The sequence below is a fragment of the Gossypium hirsutum genome, chromosome A03, assembly GCF_007990345.1.
Source record: "Gossypium hirsutum isolate 1008001.06 chromosome A03, Gossypium_hirsutum_v2.1, whole genome shotgun sequence".
In the NCBI taxonomy this organism is placed as follows: Eukaryota; Viridiplantae; Streptophyta; class Magnoliopsida; order Malvales; family Malvaceae; genus Gossypium; species Gossypium hirsutum.
In genome coordinates this window covers 834312-857829 of record NC_053426.1, presented here as the reverse complement: position 1 = coordinate 857829, position 23518 = coordinate 834312, and the positions used below count along the sequence as shown (strand labels likewise).

General features: G+C 29.1%; 3 protein-coding genes and 1 long non-coding RNA gene across 4 annotated transcripts; 3 read left to right on the top strand and 1 right to left on the bottom strand.

The window, feature by feature from the left end:
• Positions 1 to 10284: 10284 nt before the first annotated feature.
• On the top strand, positions 10285 to 11738 carry LOC121223059 (uncharacterized). Its single transcript, XM_041103998.1, has 3 exons — positions 10285 to 10345; positions 10576 to 10919; positions 11309 to 11738. Exons 1-3 carry the CDS (start codon positions 10285 to 10287, stop codon positions 11396 to 11398), a joined length of 495 nt encoding a protein of 164 aa, XP_040959932.1. The 3' UTR covers positions 11399 to 11738.
• A 2237-nt stretch (positions 11739 to 13975) lies between these two features.
• On the top strand, positions 13976 to 15044 carry LOC121223361 (uncharacterized). Its single transcript, XR_005920712.1, has 2 exons — positions 13976 to 14094; positions 14595 to 15044. It is a non-coding gene; the product is annotated as an uncharacterized lncRNA (long non-coding RNA).
• Positions 15045 to 16368: 1324 nt separating this feature from the next.
• LOC121223358 (glycine cleavage system H protein, mitochondrial) lies at positions 16369 to 18165 on the bottom strand. The gene is made up of 4 exons (XM_041104657.1): positions 17834 to 18165; positions 17664 to 17752; positions 16816 to 16986; positions 16369 to 16627 (listed from the first exon to the last, which is right to left on the bottom strand). The coding sequence occupies exons 1-4, from the start codon at positions 17940 to 17942 to the stop codon at positions 16499 to 16501; spliced, it is 498 nt and encodes a 165-aa protein (XP_040960591.1). The 5' UTR covers positions 17943 to 18165; the 3' UTR covers positions 16369 to 16498.
• Positions 18166 to 19944: 1779 nt separating this feature from the next.
• LOC121223356 (uncharacterized) lies at positions 19945 to 22916 on the top strand. Its single transcript, XM_041104650.1, has 7 exons — positions 19945 to 20262; positions 21151 to 21283; positions 21422 to 21492; positions 21581 to 21659; positions 21746 to 21855; positions 22529 to 22593; positions 22688 to 22916. Exons 1-7 carry the CDS (start codon positions 20140 to 20142, stop codon positions 22779 to 22781), a joined length of 675 nt encoding a protein of 224 aa, XP_040960584.1. The 5' UTR covers positions 19945 to 20139; the 3' UTR covers positions 22782 to 22916.
• Positions 22917 to 23518: the final 602 nt, after the last annotated feature.

The window sequence follows — 23518 nt, the reverse complement described above, 5'->3', positions numbered from 1 at the left end:
AAATATTAGATTTTTAAAAATTGCAACCCATATGACAATTCTCATCTACTCCATGGTTTTTTGAATTTTTATGAACCTTTTATAACTTTTCTTTTCTAATTTTTTTTTTAAAATTATTTGTTGACGTGTCATATAAAACAAATAGTGCCATTTCAGCCTGAATCGTACGTGAGTTGTTACACTAGTTGCTATGCCAGCATTGTTGAAAATAATTAATGTTTTAGTAATCATTTCGTTAAAAGAACGATTTGACTCATTTTGAAAGGCGAATGGCCAAATATAGCTCAAGAAAAGAATATGAACTAAATTTACAAAAAAATACAAATATAAAGAACTAAATTTAATACTATACCTTTAAAACAACTTCAAATTATCCTTAAAAAAAGTCAAATTAAGTGATCTACTTCCCTTCCAACACAAGAGTCAGATTCCACTTATATTCTTTTAAAATTTTCAAAAAACCCATCAACTTCAGTACCAAATTTATAGGAATAATAATACCCATTTCATATTAGGGATTTTAATGATTCATCATAAGTTGGTATTTTGAGGCAGACAGTTACCTGATTTAGTCCATGTATGCTTATCACCATTTTTCTAAATTATCTTTAATCTTCAGCTTTTATGGAAAGGAAAATCTTCCCTTTATTTAACCACAACCAAAAGTCATCCATTATTTTATATGAGATTATATATATAGAGAGAGAGTTTTGGGTCTTAAAATTCAATCATATTTTCTTTTTTGATATGTGTTGTTTTTTGTTTTTTTTTATAGTGGGATTATGTCATTGATATCCATGAACATAAAGGAAAAAAACTTTGTTGAATTTGTGGGCGATAATAATATTTGATTTCATTTGTATGATGGAAATTAGATCATGATGGTGGGGTATTTATAAACAAAAAACGAATCACTAATATTATAATCTTCCTCAAGATAGATCATGTCTCTTTGCCACTAGCCGGGAACAATGGCCTAACCTATTGGGTCCTTTTTCAATAATTGTAATGTTGCATGCTCAAGCTAAAAGTCGCTAAATCGAAAATTTATCAGTTCATCATATGTATCTTAGGTTGAATTTTGATGGGCAATTCATTTACTTACAGTTAGTGTAAAAACAACTGTGACGATAAGATTAGATACTATAGCGATACTATAGCAAAAGAGAAAAAGTAAGCTAAAAGTACACCATTGCTCATCCAAGTCCACCCTTTATCAGTACAATATTTTCCATTCACAAGACTCATAATTAACCTTTATTCTATTTGTTAGGATCTAATATCTTTAGTGTAGTGATATCATCAAATATATTAATAATTTTGCAAAAAGATTGATTCAATAAAATTTTATTATTTACATTAATATTTTTTATATAATATCAATGATTTTTACATGCAAAGTAAAAAGTAAGAAAAAATTAACTTATTGATTATCTAATATTTAACTAATATTAAGTTACGTTATATAGTTGAATCATAATGCAAGAAAACAATTTATATTAATAGATAATCTAAATAATTCATATTCAGATCGAATTTGAACAAATTAATTAAAAACTATTATGCCGTTTATCAAGTCCTAAGCAACAACTCCCCTTACCAACAACATATATCTACTCCCCTTTTATTTATGGAAACTCCTTTCGAAGGTCTTGTATATAGTAAAAGACTTCAAGGTTCTACTATTTGATGTGATGATGCTAAGTATTCAAGAAATTAAGCTCCTTTTGAAGATGAGCAAGAGTGTGCCTCTTGAATAGCATTCAGAGACTATATTGCAGCAGTTGTGAGCACATCATGTAACTCAAATTTCTCATGATTCTCACTTGGTTTCGCTAGTGCAAATGGTGGTAGTACGTCATTAACATGACTTCCAACAAAGAACTTGACAAAATATTTCAGCTCATCTGCCGTCAAATAGTATTTAATAGTTGTGACTTTCTTTTGGCTTCCCATTACTTGATAAATTAGAGAAGGAAATGGCAAATCATATAACTGCGGATTTTGACAATCTTCCTTATTTTTTCTCTTTTCTCACTCATAAGAATGATGTTGTGATTGATGTTATAACAGTCAAAATTCTTATCAAAGTTGGTCAGTCAATAGGCTCATATATGTTCACGGTTTAATTTACATGTTTTAAAAATAATTTGTATCAAATTTGAATTGACAATTAACATCTAAATTAATAATTAAATTGAAAAAAAAATTAATGATACGAGATTAATATTTTAAAGATTGAATTAAAATATTTCGACCACTAAAGTGAGCGCATGCAATATCGTTTATTTGAATACAGCTTGCACCATAAAGCTATAAAATTATCACTGTTATATACGCATATATTATAATATAAGTATGAATATGATTCCTATTTTTGCTTTAAAGTTAACAAATAATATAGCTGACTTGACTTAGCCACTTGGATGGAGGTTTAGTATGCATGATTTTAGGCTTGAAATGTATTACTATTATTATTTAGCTCATACCACACTATAAACAAATAGACATGATTGATATTATATTGTAATTCTTAGAGTAGTAATTGCATTTTTTTTAATTATAAAAGATTGTAATTTTTTAGATGTGTTTGACTAACAAAGTGTAATTACATCGTAATTTCCTATGTTATATTTAGTAATATAAATTGTAATTACATAGCTACATAATTTATATTTTAAAAAAAATACTAATTACTATAAAAATTATTAGTTTGATAAAAATAATTTTTAAACAAGTAACAAAAATTAAAATCAAATCGTCATATGTATTATGTATCATGAAGTATTCTAATTACACTTAAGATCTATTAATTACAATGTTTATTCAAACATGTCAACTTATGTAATTTTAAATAATTACACTCAAATTCAATTACTAAACAGTTTTTCAATCACTAAAATAATTACCTATCCTAATAATATTGTTCGATAATTATGGTTAAAACAATCATAGTTTTTTAGGAAAAAATTATTTATTAGTAATAAGTGGAAGCAGCTTAAATCAAAGGTGAAACGAAAAAGTTACTCTAAACTACATTCTTTTAATTATTATAATAATATTATTATTAATTGAACTAAAACTCAATTTACAAAATTACATCTAAGTTGCAACATTTATATTTGGCATCGCAGTCTTCTAACCCAAGGGGTTGTTGATGGCGCCTTGATGTCACGGCGTCCCTTTGCCCCTACCTCCTGTTTCCATGCCACGACCTTGGAATTCATGCCAAGATACCACCTAATAATGCAACGACCTTAGGCCAATTTTTTTTCATTTTCACATTTTGGCCAAGTCGCGAACTTATGATGAGTCTAAATTCACCTCTTTTAGTCTGCTTAGCATCAATGCTCTCATCTTTACACCCATCAAATTCAAATATAGAATAAAAACAAAAATTAAAACTAAACACACAAAATGGTTAAATAAAAACAAATCAGAAGTAAAATCCTTGTAATAACAAATTTAATTCTGAAATTGCCTAGTTGGAAGCACTAGTTTTAACGTTGTCGCTCGATGACCTTAATTTTTTCAACAAGGTGGCTCATAAGTAACACCACCAAAATTCTCCTTCGTTGAAGTTAGGCTAAATTTCCACGCGTCTCTTATTCTTCAACCAAAACATCAAGTCTCTTTTTGACTGCTTCTTTTTCCTACAATTGGAGCTCAAAAATTTCATTAGTCGAGAAAGATTAATTATCATCTAAAGTGCTCACCGAATAACTTCGTCAATAAGTATATATCCAAAGTATCGTGCTCATCACAAACTAAAATGTTATTAGCTTAAAAACCCCGTTCATTAACACTCAACTTCATTCTCAATTTGCATTCTAAGCTCACCTTTCTCGACATCAATTTGAGTTTTAGAAGTTGCTAAAATATTCATCCTATGCTCAAAGGCATATTAGGGTTAGCTTCATAGTCTAAAACTACAAAGTTAGTAGGCAAAATAAATTTTTCGACCTTTACTAAAACATTGTCAATTACTCCGATTGGATAGACTAAAGTTTGATAAGTTAACTGAAGAGTAATGAGAGTAGGCTTACAATTATCCATACCTAGCTTATGTTATATAGATAGCGGAATAAGATTAATTCTAGCCTCTAAATCACATGAAGCTTTCCAACATATGAATCTCCAATTGTAACTCAGACAATAAACATACCCGTGTCCTTAAGATTTGGAAGGATTTTGTAGATATCAATGTACAATCAACATTCTCATCAATTAAGGGTGGCTTTGGATGAACGATTAGGTGCGGTACGTTTAGCTTATTTTTTGTCTCACGTTACAATATTGTTAGGATATTTAATCTCACCGTCACTATTATTTTTATACTAACCGGAAATAAACGCACCACCTATCAAATAGCAATCATTCCATAACCATGAATCATTCACTGGCTTAAGTGCATCAGAGAGCAATCAGATTGCCAACTTCGACTTCCTCACAACTCACCTTTTGCCCTTCTTACAGATACACTCATCTTCCAAGCTCCTAATTCAAAAGTGCATTAACAAAGATAATCATTATTTTTTTAACTTGAAGAAATTAATATCTCAAGTCAAAATAAGGGTAATTTTATCTTACTATATTATTTTTTTTAACTTTCTATCTATATAGAAAATTAACTTTCCCACCAATTATCAAGGAACCACTTTCTATTATTCGTGGAAAAATAACTCTCAAGCGAATATTACATTCCAAGTAAAATAAACACTTTTTTTATATACCAAACATTAATTCCTTAAAAAGTTAAAACTTTTCAATCATACCAAACACTTTTTAAATGTTTGATCATGCCAGTGAAATTTTTGCGCTAAAAAAATCTATATCCATTAATAAAAAAAACTATGTACTTAAAACTTAATTAAAGTACTCATAATTTCTCATCATTTAAGAGGAAAAAAATAACTCTAAAATTTATATAATATAAAATATTATGTTTAGTGTGGCAAGTCAATGTTAATGCAAAGCATATACATCAGAGAAAATTAAGAAAAAAAAAACACTTCTCATAACTTTTCTATCTCTTACTTTTATCTCTTCACTTTATTATAGACAATCACCTTCCCAATTACCTACAGAAAACGATCAAAATATGTGGAGGTGAAGTAGACTATTGAAGAAGACAAAGTGGCTAATTAACATCTTAATTCATTATATTTAATTTAAGTGGGTTTCATTAATATGATCAATCAAATCGTCTACATTCATCCATATATTCTTTTCTTTTGTATATACTAACTTTTCACTTTCACATTCCACTTTTAAGTTTTTTTTTTTTGGTTCATTCACTTTAAGTAATTGTGGTGATGAAGAAAACCACAATGAAGTTAAATTAAAACTTAGGGTTTTAGACCAATCCCTAGAAATTGCCAAAAGCAGGCCTATAACAAATGGACAAAACATGAGAGAAATCATGTGTTCTACATATATTATAGTGAATTGAGGCGTTGAGTTGGGTGAATTCGATTTTAACTTTTTTGAAAAATATTAATTTGGGTTAGTTTTAGTGAGGATTATTTTGTGTTTGTATTTTTTTGAATTCAAATAATTTTGGATGTAGTTCATTTGGGTGCCAGTCGAAGTTGAATGAGGTCTTTCGAGTTTTGTCATTTAATTTAGCACTTGATTTGGGGTTATTTTGGGTTGCTTATTCGAGTCATTTTGAGATTGAATCATTTTGGGTTCATGTCATTTCAAGTTTAGACCATTTTGGACCCAAGTGATCATCCGTGTGCCAGTCGAAATTCAATAGGTCATTTCAAGTTTTGTCATTCAATTTGGCACTGTAGTAGGGGTCATTTGGGTTACTTGTTCAAGTCATTTCGAGTTTGGATTATTTTGGGTTCATGTCATTTCAAGATCAAAACATTTTGGATTTAGGTAATCTAAGTGCCATTCGGAGTTCAGTGGGGTCATTTCAGTTTTTTCATTTTATTTGGCACTCAAGTTGTGGTCATTTTGGGTTATTTCGTGTTATTTCAAGTTTGGATCATCTCGAGTTTAAACCATTTTGAATTCAAACTATCTGAGTACCCATCAAAGTTTAGTAGGATCATTTTGCGTGTTTTCATTCAATTTGACACTCAAATTAGGATCATTTTAAATTACTTGATTGAGTCATTTTAAATTTAAATATTTTAGATTTAGATCATTTCAAATTCAAATCATTTTTATATCAAAGCTAGACATGTTGGAATTATTAACTTTTAATGGTAAAAATATGAATTGAATTCGTATTCAAATTGATTATATCAAGTTTTAAAATTCAGAACAATGGGGTGAAACAGCTAATTTCCTTGAAGGTTCATAATAGGTTCAATACTGTGCCCTCCAAGCAAAATAGTACAGTGTAATGGGACAATGAAACAAAATTGACTGTGTGCCAAGTCACCTTTGATTATTTAAGCCTGATCCTCCCTGTAATAATTAAAAAAAAAAAACAGAAGGCAGTGGTGACCCAAACAGTCCTGCCGTTGATGTAAGAACAATGGCATATTATCATAAAACAACATTACAAATAAGTAGCTGACTCGATATCCACCAACTTATATGATATAAGCACTGAGCCAACCTCCATTGGGTGTCATAAATTATCAAAAAAACCTTTATGTTAAATGATGTTATTATTGGAAAGGGAATTAATTGTTGTTGGGAATCTTATATATTCGGGTAAATATGCAGACTTTGTCTAGCAGCAGGAATCTGAGTTTTATTTATTATAAGAAGTAAAAACATGGTTTTTTTTAATTAATGTAAGAATTGGAATCTTAAATCAAACAAACAGAAAATAAAAAATATAGAATCTATGTCCTACCTATGAAAATTAATTAGTTTGTGTTCCAAGTTGTTTCCTTTCAAATAGTTCTTTCAAGAATATTCGAAGAAGTTTAACTTTGAACTTTGGATTTTGAATCAATTTGATTTATTATAATAAAAAAAATTAATAATCTAGACATGTTTAATTTAAATTTGAATTGATCGAAATTTTAAAATGATCAAAATTTAAAATAATTTGAAATGAACTTTCGTGTTTGGTCTGATGGTTAAGAGATATTCACTAATAGAACCCATCCGAGTTTGAGCCTTTGAAGGGGCAAGAGATAGACCTTTATTTGAGCAGCTTCCTTTGGAAGTAATGTGTGTTAGTGGTGTATGTCCTTACCATATGTATATGTAAGTACCAACCTTCTAATTATGCAATATCAAAAAAAATAATTCGAAATGATCTAACATGAAATGCTCGAACCTTGAAACTAAATGACCTAAGCTTCAAATAATCCAAATTAGAAACAATCCAAACTTAAAACAACCAAAAATTCAAATTTTTATCTGAAATTTAACTTGTCCAATTGACATTCTACTTCAAAGGCTCTACTCAAAGTTGATACAGCTTTTGGGCCATATTCAGTACCAAGAACTTGGGCTTAAAAGATCATGGTCTTTCCTCAAATTAAGAAGCATTTTGTGCCAAATATCATGTTTAATCATTCGATTGACTTGGAGGACAAAGGAAGTTTGAAGTGATAAATATACTTATGTTTATCTTTATCCTATCCTTATGTTTTAAGAGTTTTGGAGTTGATGTAAGTTGTTCTATAAAGAGATTTATTTGAATATTTTTCAGCTAATTTATGAAGATAATTATCAGCATTTAAGTTAGTAATAAGTTCTTATCTCTTGGCCGCTTATCACGTTGGAGAATAGCTTATAAATAGGTTGATTGATCGACTTTTTTCTTTCAACCATTTTGGGTGTTTTAGACACTCCTTGTTTAGAGGTTCTTTATGGAGAGATATTATATGTAACATGAGGTATTTAGGGAGAGTGATTTGTAATAATTTGAGTTTAATTTTAGGGCTATGATTATATTTGCTTAAATTAAGAGTTGTACTGGATGGATTGTTAAATAAAACTATTCTTTGAGCAATGCTCCAGAGAGTAGAATTGGAGACTCTGAATGGTGTTAACAAATATACTGTGTTGATTCTCTCTTTATTATCTATTTAATTCACGGTTTTTGACCGATTGTGCAAACTCTCTAGTTCTGCCAAGCTTCTATTTTAACAAAAGTTAAAACGAAACTATTATTTTAAATGGTTGTAAACTAAGTTTTTTTGCTCCACCATTAGTTTAAATATCATAGGTGGAACGAAGCGCAAACATGAAGACTTTTTACGACTTATTATACCAACAAACATAACTCAATAGTAAGAGACACTTAACAAAAAAATAACAATTAAAATATATCAATTAAAATTTTAAGATATCAAAATTGACTTTACTGTAATATGAAAATATTATTCATTTAAGACATTTATTATTATGAAAAAAATCAATACACGCAATTAAAAATAAATGATGAATTTGACAAATTGATGACTTAGTGAACCAACTAGAGCCTTGTACCATAAGTGGAAATAAGACATCAGTTAGGTAAACAAACAGCATTGATGTTTTTTCCCAAACAACAAATCATGGTACAATTCAGCATAAAAATTGTGAAATACATTGAATTGAATTATTCAATACAATTCAAAGGGAGCCGTAATTGGTGGAATTAAATATGATATGCTACCATACCTAATAAATGCAAGTGGAAGAAGAAAATAGTTGACTTAAAAAACACAGTTTTTGAAAAAATATTCACCCTTCTTCGTGATGTTAAAGAAATTGATCAAATAGATCACTATTGTCAAAACCATTTTCAAATTGAGTTTTGGAAAATGGGAATCGATTTTAAAAAACAAAAACGGGAGTCGCCACCAATCTTTTTAGGTGTGATTGGATCACCTTTAAAACATTTTGTTTTAAAATCATTAGTTTTGGTCCACGAAATAAAAGAACGGGTTCGGGAGTCGGTTACGTACGAGGAAGGATTAGCACCCTCGTAACGCCCAAAAATTGGTACCTAATTGATTATCAAATGTCTTTGATGTCGAAAGAAAAAAAATTTAAGATGTAGTCCTCTTTAAAATATTTTAACTTTGAAAATTGGGATTCACTAGCGTCAAAGTATTGACATTAAGTTATCCCTTTTTTGAAATTCTTATCTCGAAACAGCAAAACGCTATATCCAATAAGTTAGGACATATTGCTTTGAAATTCCAAGATAGTGGCTTGCATTTAGAAAACCTCTAAAAAAACTTAGAAGGGTACTTAATTATTCGAATTCAACGAGAAAAGTGGCAACCCAATAAGTTAGGGCACTGCTTTCTCGAAATTTCCAAACACCAAGCATTGTCTTATTTGCAAAAAATCTTATTTCGAGGTAACAAATAAATGAATAAAACGAATAAAAAGATAATAACAAATAAGCTAGGAAATATTCGAGATTAAAAAAAAACTAGTAATAAATAAACAATCATTATGTAAGACTAAAGAATGATAGTATAGTGAAGATAATAATAATATTAATAGTAATAATACAAATAAAAATTTTGGAATGATGTGTGAAATTATATATATGTATGTGAATATATAGATAAGTAAACAATATATAGAGTGAGTGAAGAGTAAAAGGTAAAACAAGTGTATTTAAAGAGTAATGGGTAAAAATATAATAATAGTGTAATAGTAGTAATAACGTAATAGTATTAGAAATATACGATATATAATATTGAAGGTAAATACATAATATATACATATTAGAAATAATCATAATATTAGAAACAACTATTAATAATACTACATAAATAGATATATAGTAGTAGCATATACATGATATAGTTAAAAAATATATAAAGTAAGATAATATGGGAAATAGAAAAAATATATAAACGATATAATATTAGGGCATATGCAAAACAATAAAAATACAATATTAAAAGATATATATAATGTATACATAATATAATATTAAAATATTTACATGGTATATACATAATAATGTAAAAAATAAACTGTTAGTAATATTATAAATATATACATATAGTAGTAATAATAATATAAAGGTATTTCATATAAACAGGTATGCACGTGAAAAAAAGAAAAGAGAAAAATAATAATTACAAAAGTATGAAATCAAAATAATATGTAGAAACATGTTTATTCTAAAAAGAATAACTGAAACTTAATTGAGAGAAGAAACAAAATCCAAGAGATAACTTACAAGTAAAACAAATTATTGAAACAGAACTTTGGGCTAAAATTAATTGCGTATAAATGTCCGAGATCTAAAATTAAAAATGCCCCAAATCTTAAAATACCGCGCAAAAGGGGCAAATTGTAATAGCACACAGACTGCAGGGCCAATTTAAAATAATATAAAACTTAAATATGGCCCGATTGAAGGCTAACACAAAAGAGGGGACCAATTGCGCAAATTACCCAATTAAAGGTAACATGCATGGTCCCAAGCAAAAAGTTGATTCCACTCCCCCCATGCTACTTTGTTTTATTATTAATTAAAACTATTCCCCATACTATTTTGTTTTCATTATTAATTAAAACCATTCCCCCATACTATTTTATTTTTATTATTAATTAAAACCATACTTTATTTTCTCTTTTTTTTTATCATAAAAAAATCCTTTCTTTTTTAAGAAAAAAAAAACAACAAAAAAAGAGTTAAAACACCACCTTTCCATCCTACATTCATTTTTCAAAATAAAGAGAAGGCTCTCGACTCTCTCAACCCTTCCCCTCCTCCGGTCATCGGACCGGCCATCAACCGTCACGCCGGTCACCGGCCACCGACGGCGGCGCCGCCGTCCACGGTGGGCGAAAAATCTTCCGAGGCCCTTTTTCGATTCTCTTCTCGAGTAGAGCCCGGATTTGGGGTTAAAACAACCCAAAAACCTTCAAAAATTAATGAGAAACACCATAAAATTCAAGAATCCATTCGGATTCCGGCCACCGATCCTTGGCGGTGGCTTCCTCGGTCGTCCACAATGTTGGAAAACCGAACACCGGTAAGTTCCTTCCCTCTTTTCCTTTTTTTTATTTTTCAAGTTTTTTTTTGTGTCAAAATATTTGTAAAATAGATAAAATGAACGAATAGAAAGAAGATCAAAAATAAAAATAAGGACAAACACCTTTTGAACTTGTTTTCTCCTTTTGATTTCTCCCGAAAATCTCCGTAATACAACCCCCCTTAATACAATCTCTTCTCTCCAAAAATCAATCGATTCTTCCTCAAAATACCATCGATCCCCCCTACTATCGGTTCTAGTATGGCCATTATAGCCATGTACTATCGGTTCCATTATAGCCATGTACTATCGGTTCTAGGATGGCCATTATAGCCATGTACAAACTTTATTATATATATTTGTTATCTTTTCTTCTTCTTGTATGGCAGGCAAACGGTGGTGGAGGTATGTGCCACTTGGTAGTGGTTGGAAGTGGGTGGTTGAGGCTTGCGGCTAGAGTTTCTAATTTCCGAAAATAGGTTGTGGGCTAGGGTTTCTAAGCTTTTGGGCTTCTTTTAGGTTTTAATTTTTGGGTTGTAATTGGGTTGGTAGCTTTGTTTGTAAATGGACTTTTAATGGGCATTTTGATTTTTTTTATTTTTTTTTCAAAATTTGGTTTATTTATTTTAAGGCCTGGGCAAAATATGGGTTCTACAACTACATCGTTAAATAATAGGAATGACCCGTATTTAGAGTGACTAATAGGTAGTTTATCCTAATTTTAGAATGACTAATGTGAAAAAGCACCGTTAGTCTTTCGTTACTATTTAACCGTGGAGTGTCTAGACCAATCTGATGAATTTCTATTTTGAACTAACTAAAATAAAAACGACCCATATGAGATAATTTAATGTTATAATAAACTTAAATATTAAAATTTAAAATATAAAAAAAACTAAATCCTTAAAAATAAAATTACAAAAGTTTAAATTTAAATTTAGAAAATAACATAAATTTATAACACATTTTAACGAAAAGAAAAACTTAAGTGGATCTTCGACGATAACATGTGAAACCCAAGAACAAAAATTCTTACATGATAAGCAGCTATTTATAACCATTACCAAACTTAGTACCAAAACCACAACCCCATTTGTTCAAAGCTGCCATTTGCTTCTGCCTAGAAATCAGTTTCTCGGCAACCAAACATGCCCTTTATGAAATCACTTGTGCTTTCTATACTTGTTTTCTTCCTATCATTTTCACTACTATCGCCTCCAATTTCAACCACAAACAGTCGTTTATTCGGTAAGTGTATACGAAACCTCCTTCTTAATTACTATTAGTAGTTTTTTCTTTTTCCCAATGAAGTCTTGTTTAATAATAAAGTTGAAACTTGTTGAATAGCACGTAAATCATTTTTGGATTCTCTTCAAATTTATTTTTATTTAATTTTTGTTCAGTTTAGATTTGAATATGTTTTGATATCAATTGTAATTGTAATTATATATATAATTATTAGATTTCTAGTATAGTCACGACTTGAATGAAAAATATTTATATAATAGATATATTTATTAAAAATTTATATAGAAATCAATGAATGCTTTAGTTATGGTGTTGTAGTCCAAATTAATCCCATTATGATTAAATTTTTATTGACATTTTTTATAAAAAGATAAAAACACTCTCATAAAAATAAAAATTAATCTATATATGAAAGGATATTTTAAGTGTTGGACCCGAATTAAGTGAACACATATGCTAATAAGAGAGGACAATTTAATAATTTAATAACTGAATTGATGTCTAATTAACCCATAATACTAATTCACTAAAACAACTATAGATACTTATAACTTCAAAAATATTTCTGTTTTGGGTTCTTCAATGATCTTGTTTTTTTGAGTATAATTGTAGGAACGAAAGTCAATGAAGAGATTCGAAGAAACCTAATCCACGTTAAACCACCTCCAGATGCTGCACAAGCAAGTCATGGCCATGGCCGTTAATTTGAATGGTTCATCATCATACTCATGAACATCTAGACATGTTAATTTCTTTATTCTTATGCTTTTTTTATAATTATATTTATGGTGTTGTATATTCATATGAATTTGTTTTTTTTATATTCTCTATTTTTATTTTATTGTTTATATTCGAAATTCGTGATTATTCCTTTTAATAATGTTATTTTCAAAGTTCAAATATGCATTTTCCCTACTCAACTACTTATTGGTACATTCATATGAATTTTAATATATTAATAATTTATGTTATATAAGTTTTGATGATATTTATATCATAGGAAATTTTGAAAAGAGCTCATTAAAATGAGCTTTCCATCCGTGGCAAATTTAGAAGGTTGGTAGGGGTCTTGAATCCTCCTAAAATGAAAAAAAATTCTATTTGGGTCCTTTATAGATTATAAAAATTTAAATTAATAATGATAAAATTGTACTTTGTCTTTCCAAAAAATGGTAAAAATTTGATTTAATCCTTTAAAAATTTTAAATATATAGGCTATTAAGATGGTAAAATTATATTTTCACTATCGTAAAATAGACAATTTAATTCCGACCCCAAATTTTTTTTTTTAGTTTCACCCCTGCTTGCCATGCAGTTAGAAGAACATGAACCGTTTGATAAAAAAGTAATTAATCTAAACCATTGAGAAAGAAATACAAATTACAATTCACAAGGACATACTTGACTGATTAACCTATTGAATTACTTAAAATAGAGAAATTAAGTTATGTAAAAAATTACGTAAATGTGAAATAGTTACTTAAAACATGAGAAGATTTCTGAGAAATTAAAACCTACGACATGAGAAGATTTCTAAAAAGTTAAAACCTGCAAATAGGCACGCCTATAAACATCTTAATCCATTGTTTCTTTATTTAATCTTTTGGTTTTTATTTGCTCGTTTTCAACCTTGCTTTACTCTTTGTAAAAAAAAAATTTGTGTTATTGATTAATCCTTTAATTGTCTTTTATCTATGGTTAATCGGAAAATCCTAAGGAATCGGCAAAAAAAAGCATTCTTTCGTTCTCTTTCTCTCAATTTTCTTCCTAAATCCTTTGAGCCTCTTTTTCTTTATACAATTCATGACAATTTTAGCCAATCGAAAATCTATATTTTAGGCTATGGGATTGGAAAATAAAATTAAGCAATTAGGGATGGAGGTGATGTCTTGCTTACTACAAATTTGAAACCTTGACGGGATTTTAGGTATGGCCATTTCCTTCCATTTAAACCCATGTTCCTTTTTTCAATATATTTCAATTTTATCTTCTTTTTTTCAATATAGCTGGATTTTTTTACAAATTTTGCTCTAGGAAGTTTGTATATTACAGGACTAGATCAAATTAACTCATCTATTATTTAATAAATCAATCTAGTTTTTATATTATTAGAAAGAGTTAAATAAGTCTTGAAAATTACTTTTTTCAATTGTAATTCAATTCCAAATAAAAAATTTCATTTATAGAACAATAAAAACTTTTAAAATATTAACTCTTATAAACAGTAAATGATAATTTTTTAAATAGTAAATGTTGACTCAATTTCAATTTAGTTTTAATTGATTCTTTTTAGTAGTATAGGGACTAAATTGATTCTTTTAATAGTAGAGAGACTAATTTGATCAATTATATTCACCATTTGTTTTATTATGTGTTGGTACATTTTTATTCAAAACAATTTAATGGTAATGGTGGATGATTCTTCAGCTCAGATTAAACTCTGGGTCTTGTATTGGAGGAGACAAATTGATGCCAATATGGATAGTAAAGGACCGTCTAACGAGGTTCCCATCGAGCAAACTCGCGAGTCACTTATCGCTATATCGTATACGGCACCAGATATGTCCCCAAATACGGATCATGCATCTCGAAACATAGATGGTGCAAAGACTGATGGAACTGAAAAGTGTAGGTCTGAATTGATTTCTATATCCTATGACCATTCTCCTGATGTTCAAGAGCCCCCAATCCTGCTTGGTACCCATGTTGGTCAATGAAGACTCAAATTGTAATGGGACAAATTTTATAACATTAACATGCCTATTGTTGGTATGTTTTGCAATAATTCTTTCCATGTAAGTGTAAATAAGTAAACACATTTTTTGTACAAACCATGTTGTGATTGAAGTGAAAGATATATAATTTTCTTTGTTTGTACTTTCCTAGTCACTTGGTTCTTATTGCAAGGTGACAGTAATGTTCCTGAATTTGTTTGATAGGTTGTAAGAGCTGAGATTGATTTGTTCCATTTAAGCAAATGTGAAACTAAATTGGAACCCCAAAAATATGTATTTAAAAAAATCAGATTAGATTTGGATTGGAAATTAGTTGGTTTGATGATTCAATCGTGCATAAGTATAATTGGAAAAGAATTAGTTGAAATCGATAAAAAATTAAGAATGAAAAAAAAATCAGATTTTTTTATGAAATTTTGATTTATTAACAAAAAATCAGACTCTTTTTTATTATAGTTTCGGTTCATTTTCATACTTAGTTTAACTAAAAATATAAGTCCAACCTTGAGACAAGGTTAACAAGGTTTGAACCATAATCTTCGATATCAACATATAACTTTGTCATTCCAATTGTGATTGTGTTGATTTTTTTTTAATTATGTTTAAAAGTGATTACTTGAACCGAGTTAAATAAGTTTCGAGCTTGGACTTACCTATTTAAGCAAGAGGAAATATACTAGACATTTTGTTAAAAAGTTTATATATGTTAGATGTTTGAATTTAAATCAATTGAGTTTCCATGATTAGCCCATGGTTATTTATATATCCAAAGATAGAGACACAGACACTATTGCAAAAAAAAAAAAACATGTACCGTTTATGACTTGTTATATTAAAATTTCAAAAAAAAAATTTGTTTCACGCTTCTTGTTTATTAATTTTTATAGTTCAACTCGATCAATTCAAACTTAGCCCTAATTTAACCTAATTTAATTATAAAAAGTTAACATTTAAAATTCATACCGACATGTCCAGTTGGGAGTTGTAACTACAAAGCAAACAATCTTCTTCTTGTTTATTTTAGTGTACTATGCATAGATTTGGGTAAAAATGTAGGCTTATTTTCAATTTACATCTAGCTTTGGGTTGAATTTTTTAAACCTAACCCGATCCTAAGCTCAAATTACCCTATTTTATATAGGTCCAAGCTTGGACAAAAAGATAAGTCCATGTTTTCAGTTGGGCTTGGGCAAATACAATGTCTAGAAACCCCATTGTTTAGGTCAGCTCAACTCAAAAACACTTCTAGTATCATGTGAAGACGTCAAGACTTGTTGTATCCTAAAAGCAAAATTAAATTCTTAGAGATCAACTTAAACCTAACCCCAATTCAACTGGATTTAATCATACAAAGTCAATTTTTGAACCTATCTAACTCAATCCAAGATCAATTGACCCGCCGAATTGCAAGTTCTAACCACAAAATAAACAATCATCTTCTTGTTCATTTTAGTGTTACTATAAAATAAGTGAAACAAAGATTTCATTACTAGAAAGAGGGGAAGGAAGATGTTATGATAAATAGACATAAAATTAAGATTGCAATAAACCTTATTTCTTGAACACAAGGTTTGAAAATAAGGGTACAATGGTTTCTTAGTGTGAAGCATCTTCTTCCTCACAGAATTTGGTGTATTCCTTTGGACCCATCAATGATTCTAACTCTGATGGACTGCTTGGCTTCACTTTGATCATCCATCCATCTTCATATGGGCTCGAGTTGATCTTCAACATAAAAAAGAAGTTAAAATTGAGTTTATAAAATAATAAATTATTGTCAACTCACACACATAGAATTATCATGTAATTCGAACCCCAAAAAAAGTTTTGGAATGAACACCTAGTGATACTAGGTCAAGAGTTGGGGTTAAGAGGAAAGCACTTATAGTAGAAATGAGAGAGTTTAATTATACCAGGCCCGGAGTTTCGGACAGTTTGGAGTTAACCTCCACGACTTCGCCGGAGATTGGGGAATTGACATCACTTGTTGCTTTAACACTTTCCACTGCTCCAAACCCTTTTCCTTGGCTCACTGAGCCACCTGGTTCAGGCAACTCCACAAACACTACTTCTCCAAGATGGTCCTTTTAGAGCACAAAAAAATAATCTTATGTTAATAACTTGAAAATTCGGTTTGATTAATTCAAATTTAAATTTAATGTATTTTGAATCAATTCAATTCGAGTTTAAAAATAATCCAAATAAAAAATAATTCAAATTCAGAATAATATAAAAAATTTTACTGAAAAACATGAATGACCAATATTCAAAATGTCCTAAATCCGAAATAAACCAAACTAGAAACTTACTCTATAGATTCTAATAATTCCGACCTTAGCTGACCCAAAATTTTACTATATCCAAATTAATTTGATTTAAAACCAAAGATGAATACAATGTGCAGGCAGGGACGGTGGCCTCTTCAAAATAAATAAAAATTACTTTTTAATCTCATATGAAATTAAAATTTTATATGCGGTAAAATTATATTTTAATCCTTTAAAATGAAAATACTTTAAAAATATAAAATCATAAATTAGTATATGATAAAATAGATATTAATCTCTAAAAAGTTACCTAAACCCAAAATAAGTGGAACTAGAAGATTCAAACCTTAGCTGAACTAAAAATTTACTATATCCAAATTAACTTGATTTAAAACCAACTCGACCGTATGCTGCATTAAATGTGCCACACAGGGAATTATATAAAAGAGATATCGTTTCGGATAAGGAGAAAAGGATATGATATCCAAATATACCTGAGCATGGTCAGTGATGCCAATGGTAGCCACAGGACCTTCATGCTTCACCCATTCATGTGAATTAGCATACTTCAGCCCATCCAAAACTGCAAAAATTCAACAAATTTTATCCACATCACAGTCCTTATATAAAAACAGTAAACAAAAAGAGTGGTACAAGTAAGTACCAGTGGAAAAGCATCTAGAGAGTGAAAAAGCAAGGGAAACATTAGGTTTGGAGGAACAAGAGATTTTGAGTGCATTGGCTGTGGAAGAAGCCCACATTCTGAGTGCCATTGTTATTGGCTATTTGTCTTTTGATTTCTTTGTTTATGGGCTGCGAATCTGTAAGGGGGGGGGGGGCAATGAAATAAAGAGAGTGATAGTGCTTTTGTTTATGGTTTCTGGTTACACTGCAGGTATTATCTTGAATGAATGGTGGGCAACGAAAGCCTCATCCCAAGGCCATTTCTTACAAAAAGATATAATATCATATATTATACACACATATATATGGATTACTTTTTGTTATACTTGCGGTATATTTTTAATTACATAAACGGATTTAAAAAATAATTAAGAATACCATTTGTTAATTCTGTTTGTGAAGTTAAAAAAAATTTACGGTTAATGATAATATTTTTTTATAGATATTAATTTAAAGGGTTAAATCATTTTTGGGTTTGAATTTTGTCTCTGTTCCCATATTGAGTTTGAATTTTTTTTATCAAGTTAGTTCTTTATATTTTCTTAAAAATCTTAAAGTTTAAGCTATAATATAGGAGCAATTGCTAAGTTTAGGGACTGATTTGAATAAAAAATTTAAAACCAATGTAAGAATAATTATGTTAGTTCAGACTCCAATATGAGAACCATTATTAAATTTATAAATTAATTTAGACCAAAAAAAATTTAAACCCAATATAAAAGTTATTGCTAAATTTAGAACTTAAATATTGATTTTTCCTAATTAAAAACAATAATAGTTTTTAAAACTTAACCTGTGAACTGCACATAATTGAATAAGGTTTTTTTAAAAAATCAAATAAATCCAAAAAATGTAAATTAGAGATTTTTATGAGTCGGTTGATTCAAATTAATTTGGGTCGGACTTAAACAAAAATTATATATCTATAAGCCAACCCAACTGTAAATAAAATGATTTTTTAAAATATTTTATATTTAAATTTAATTATAAAAATATATTTATTAATTTTTTAACAATAATATAAGTTTTTTGATAAGTCAAGTTAAGTTAAGCTTAGACGTAGATTTAGAAATTTTTTTAAAACCGAGTATCAATTCAATTCGACTCGAATCATGGATATCTGTATATGTAATTGTGTTCCATTCATTATTAAAAATTCTTTGAATTATATACGCCACTACACTTTTTCCTTATGCTATTATGACAATTTAATTAAATTAATTAATTAAAATTATTTTTTGTAGAACAAATATTTGAACTCAAATTATTCATACCCAACTTAGTTCTGATTTTTAATGAAAAATATAATCTTATAGATGCTTATACTTAGAATTTTTTTACAGCAACCAAGTTAGTTTTGAGTTTTAAAAATTTCTAAGTTATTTAGATTTTTCGAGTTTGATCATTTTACATTTGAAGTTAATTTTAAGTTTTAATTATTTCAAGCTCGGGTTATGTTTAGATATAAATTGTATTAGGTTTAAGTGATTTAAGTTTTAGACTTGAATTTTTCAAGTAGAGTCATTACGGGCTCGGATAATTTTTTATTCTATTCACATTGGGTTCATGATATTCAAGCATGAGTTGTCTTTTATATTTTTAAATGTGTTTGAATTAAAAAAATTATTAAAATTTTGATTTAAATGTTTAGGATTCTGTTCGTTTTAATTTTATAGATTTATTTATATTTTATAATTTTTGGAATTATAATTTTTATTTATGGTTTTAAAATTTTTTATGTGTTTTTAGATTTTATATGTTGTAAAGTACAATGTTGATGATCAATTTGCTTCAAATAAAAAGAGTAAGAGCCAAAATAAATAAATATAATAACGGTTAAGGGCTAAATTTATTATTATGCTTTACATATAAAATACCAAAATAAATATCTAAAAATACAATTTTAAGAGAGGGATTATTTTTCTCTTTCATCAAATATACAAGGACTAATTTGTCTATTTTTTTTAGTAAATGGACCAAAGTGAAATCCAATATATAGTACAGGTACTAATATAGTACTTTTACCATGTAATTGTCCTTTTGGGTTAGAAACCCGTACATATGATACGGGTCGGGTGGGTCAAATTCGGTGTACAGATCAGGTATTTGGGGAAGTTTTCAAGTTTCAGGCTTTCACTCTTTATCGCAGAGGCGACCAAAACTTTTAAGGGAAAAAAAAAACATTAGCAAAAAAGGTCAAAGCTGTGAGCCTCAGAGAGGAAAAAAAAAATGGGTCTTTGACTCTTTTTTAAATTTATTCATACCCATCACAGATCAGCTAATGATATGGAGATGGAAGAGATTGTAGAAGAAGAAACCAGTGGAAAACATGAAAATATGGTGGAAATTACTGTTAAAACCATTGGTCCTGCTCGTCCTTCTCGCCTTCATGTCCCTTCTTCCATCAAAGTATGTTTCCTTCTATTAATTTTTGCCTTTTGTGTTTTTTCTTTCCATGTTTAAATCTTTTGCATGTTGTTTTGATTGTGTTTTTATGTATACTCAAAGTATGTACTTTTGTTTGTGAACAAAATTGTAAGTGTCAGTGTAGAGAATCATGGCTAAGATAAGAATTTGAGTGATTTCTGTGGTTGATTGAACTATTGTAGCCTTTGATCTTTGTTTATAGTTCTTGCGATTTGTTTATATGATTGTAATCTTACAATGTGTAGTTATAGAATGAATAGGAACTTTACATGTACCTCTATGTATTTTGAGTTCTTGTGGATGCAGCTCGGAAATTAAGGTACTAGTCTAATTGCATTTTTCCCCTTTACCGAAGGAAATGGGCAAATTAGTCCGCATAAGTTAGATCAATGAATAAACTGGTTCTTCTGTTTTGTTAAAAATTGGTCCATGTATATCAGCATGAGGTATGTGTAGCACATCAGGTGTGACTATCCAGTTATTCCATCAACTACGTATGGATGAAAGTTTTAACAAAAATGACCAATTTGCTTTTTAATCTAACTTACAGGGGCTAATTTGCTTCTTTTTTTAGTAAAGGGAGCAAAATGCTATTTGATTTCTAATACAGGGACTCCATGGTACTTTTACCAGCCCTACACAGAATTTGATTGTAATTTTAATTTTCCATCATAGATTGTGAAGTGATTTCTTTGCTTCACGTTTATAAAGAACTGTTATCCTTTATATCTGTTTTAAGGTCTATAGTTGCCTCTCCAAATAATGTCATCTCTAGGGTTCAAACTTGACTTTTCTCTCTATAAAATAAAATTGATAAAAAATTTTAGTACCACTATGCGTATATGATGTGCTTGTATTTCTATCAAGTAGGTTCTTGATTTGAGAAAATTGATAGCTCGAAAGAATCATTTACCGGTTGAGAATTTGAAGCTTATCTTACAAGGAATGGTATTACATGATCATGAAGATGAAGATGACATTTATGTGCGATTCAATGATGGTGGTATAAATTTCTTCATTTCATTTCTATTGCAACTATTTATCTCTGTTATTATTGTCCACGGCTCTATATATTTCTGTCTAATGGTCCGATTTAGTGTTTAGCAATTGATATATAGGGCATTATGTACCAATTTTCTAGATTACCTCATCGTTGCTGTCAAGCCAAAAGCACCAGTTGGACTTGATATTGATGACGATGATGAAGATTTGGTATGACTGAATCAGCATCATCTTTAACCTGATCTTGGATACCACTTCGATAAACCGGTAATTTTGTTTTTCCTCAATTCTTGAACAGAAATTTCAGCTCCCACAATCAACAAGCCAGTGGAAGAAGAAGCTTTACTCTTTTTTACGTAACAGAATGAAGCTTCACGGTAAGCATCAACTTAAATCGAGCTGTTGTTCTGTTTTCCAAATAACAAGTTCACTTGTTGACCGTGTCTTATATGTTGTTTTATAGATATCGTTTTGATGGCAATATTTTCTCTTGGTCTTAAGGCGTGGGCTCTTATTATATTATGGTTTACACTAGCACCTATTGCTCATAAATTGGATCTTGGACCATTATATGTAAGTTGGCTTTTGGTTCTTCAGTACTATTGTTTATGCATGTTGGAAGTATACTCTTTTTCGTGTCGGGAAGTGGGGCTGGTATGGAAATAGAGCTTTTCGTTGATATCTTTTAATTTTTCGGTATTAGAAGATTATATTATTTTCAGTCCGTACTTTATATGAAACGAGTAGCAATGTGAAATCGGAGATGAGGGCTAAGATTGTTGGAAGACATAGGCAATTTAGGTAAAAGTATCATGGAAGTAGTTGTACTGGCAGTCAGATTGTATTTTGCCCCCTTCTTCTAAAAAAATTGGCAAATTAGTTCCTGTACTTTATATCAAATAGCAAATAGGTTCTACTATTAGAAAATGATCCTTGTATGTCAGCATAAGGTACAGTAACATTCTACGTGTAACTATTTAGTTATTCCGTCAACTGTGTTAGTTTTTAACAATAGAAATAGATGAAATTTTTAACAAAAATGATCAATTCGCTATTTGATCTAACATACATGGATTAATTTGTCCATTTTTTGAATAAATGAGGTAAAATGCAATCCAACTCGACTTCCATGATGCTTTTATCTAGCAATTTATCACATATTCACATGTAAAATATGCTTTGAGCATCAAAGATGATTTTTGTTACGAAAGATGTTCATATTTTCGTTTACCTCTTGTTTGGTCAGATACTCGGTACCGGCTTTTGTTTAATTTTCCTAAATCTAGGACGGCGACAACCTGGTGATGTCAGGTAATCGTCTCGATTCTATCAATTAAGGTATGTAAAAGTATATAATGATTTTTTGTATGGCAACTAATGGTTTCCCTTCCAATTATATTTGCAGTGCATATTCCATCTTCAATGAAGATTTTAGGGAGCTTCCTGGTACACTCAATGCAGATGCAATAGATAGGGACATAAGGACAGGTCAATTTTGAGTATGTATCGATTATCAAAACGATTACGTCGTAAATATGTCTTGTCCTCCTTCGACAACACGAAATTGTAAAAAATTCAACATTGTTCTTTAAAGAGTGTTTGGTATGATGAAAAGAATTTAACAATGTTATCAATTAGATCTGAAAAATAGAGATTGAATTTCTAAAATAAAAGTATAGAGATTAAATTTTAAATTTGTAGATGGTACAAGAATCTATGACGGGTAAAAACAAGAAATTAAAAAAATCTAAATCTAAATCTATCTATTTTCAATTCAATCAATTAATTTAATTTTAATTTTTTTTAAAATTTTTTATTTGGGCTAAAATCAAAATAATTAGGCGAAGAATCGATCAATCAATTTAATCTAATCAATTAATTTGATTCTATCCAATCAATCAATTTGATTTGATTCTAGCACCGTTGAAAACAATATATTAATTCTTAAAATTCTTAATACATTGTAATTATTCCAACTCAAAATATTTACACATTTTTGTAAAATATATCATCTTAGATAAACATACACACATTAAATTATAAACCAAATCACACATTAAATTATAAACCAAATCAAGTATTTTCGTTAGCCTAATCATCAATTTAACATTAAATATTAAATTAAATCTGAAGTGGAGCATTTTTAAACACGTGAATTAAATTATAAATATATGTATACTTGCTACTTTGACAATTTGAATCCAATTTGTTGTTTAAAAAATTAGTCTTTTACCCA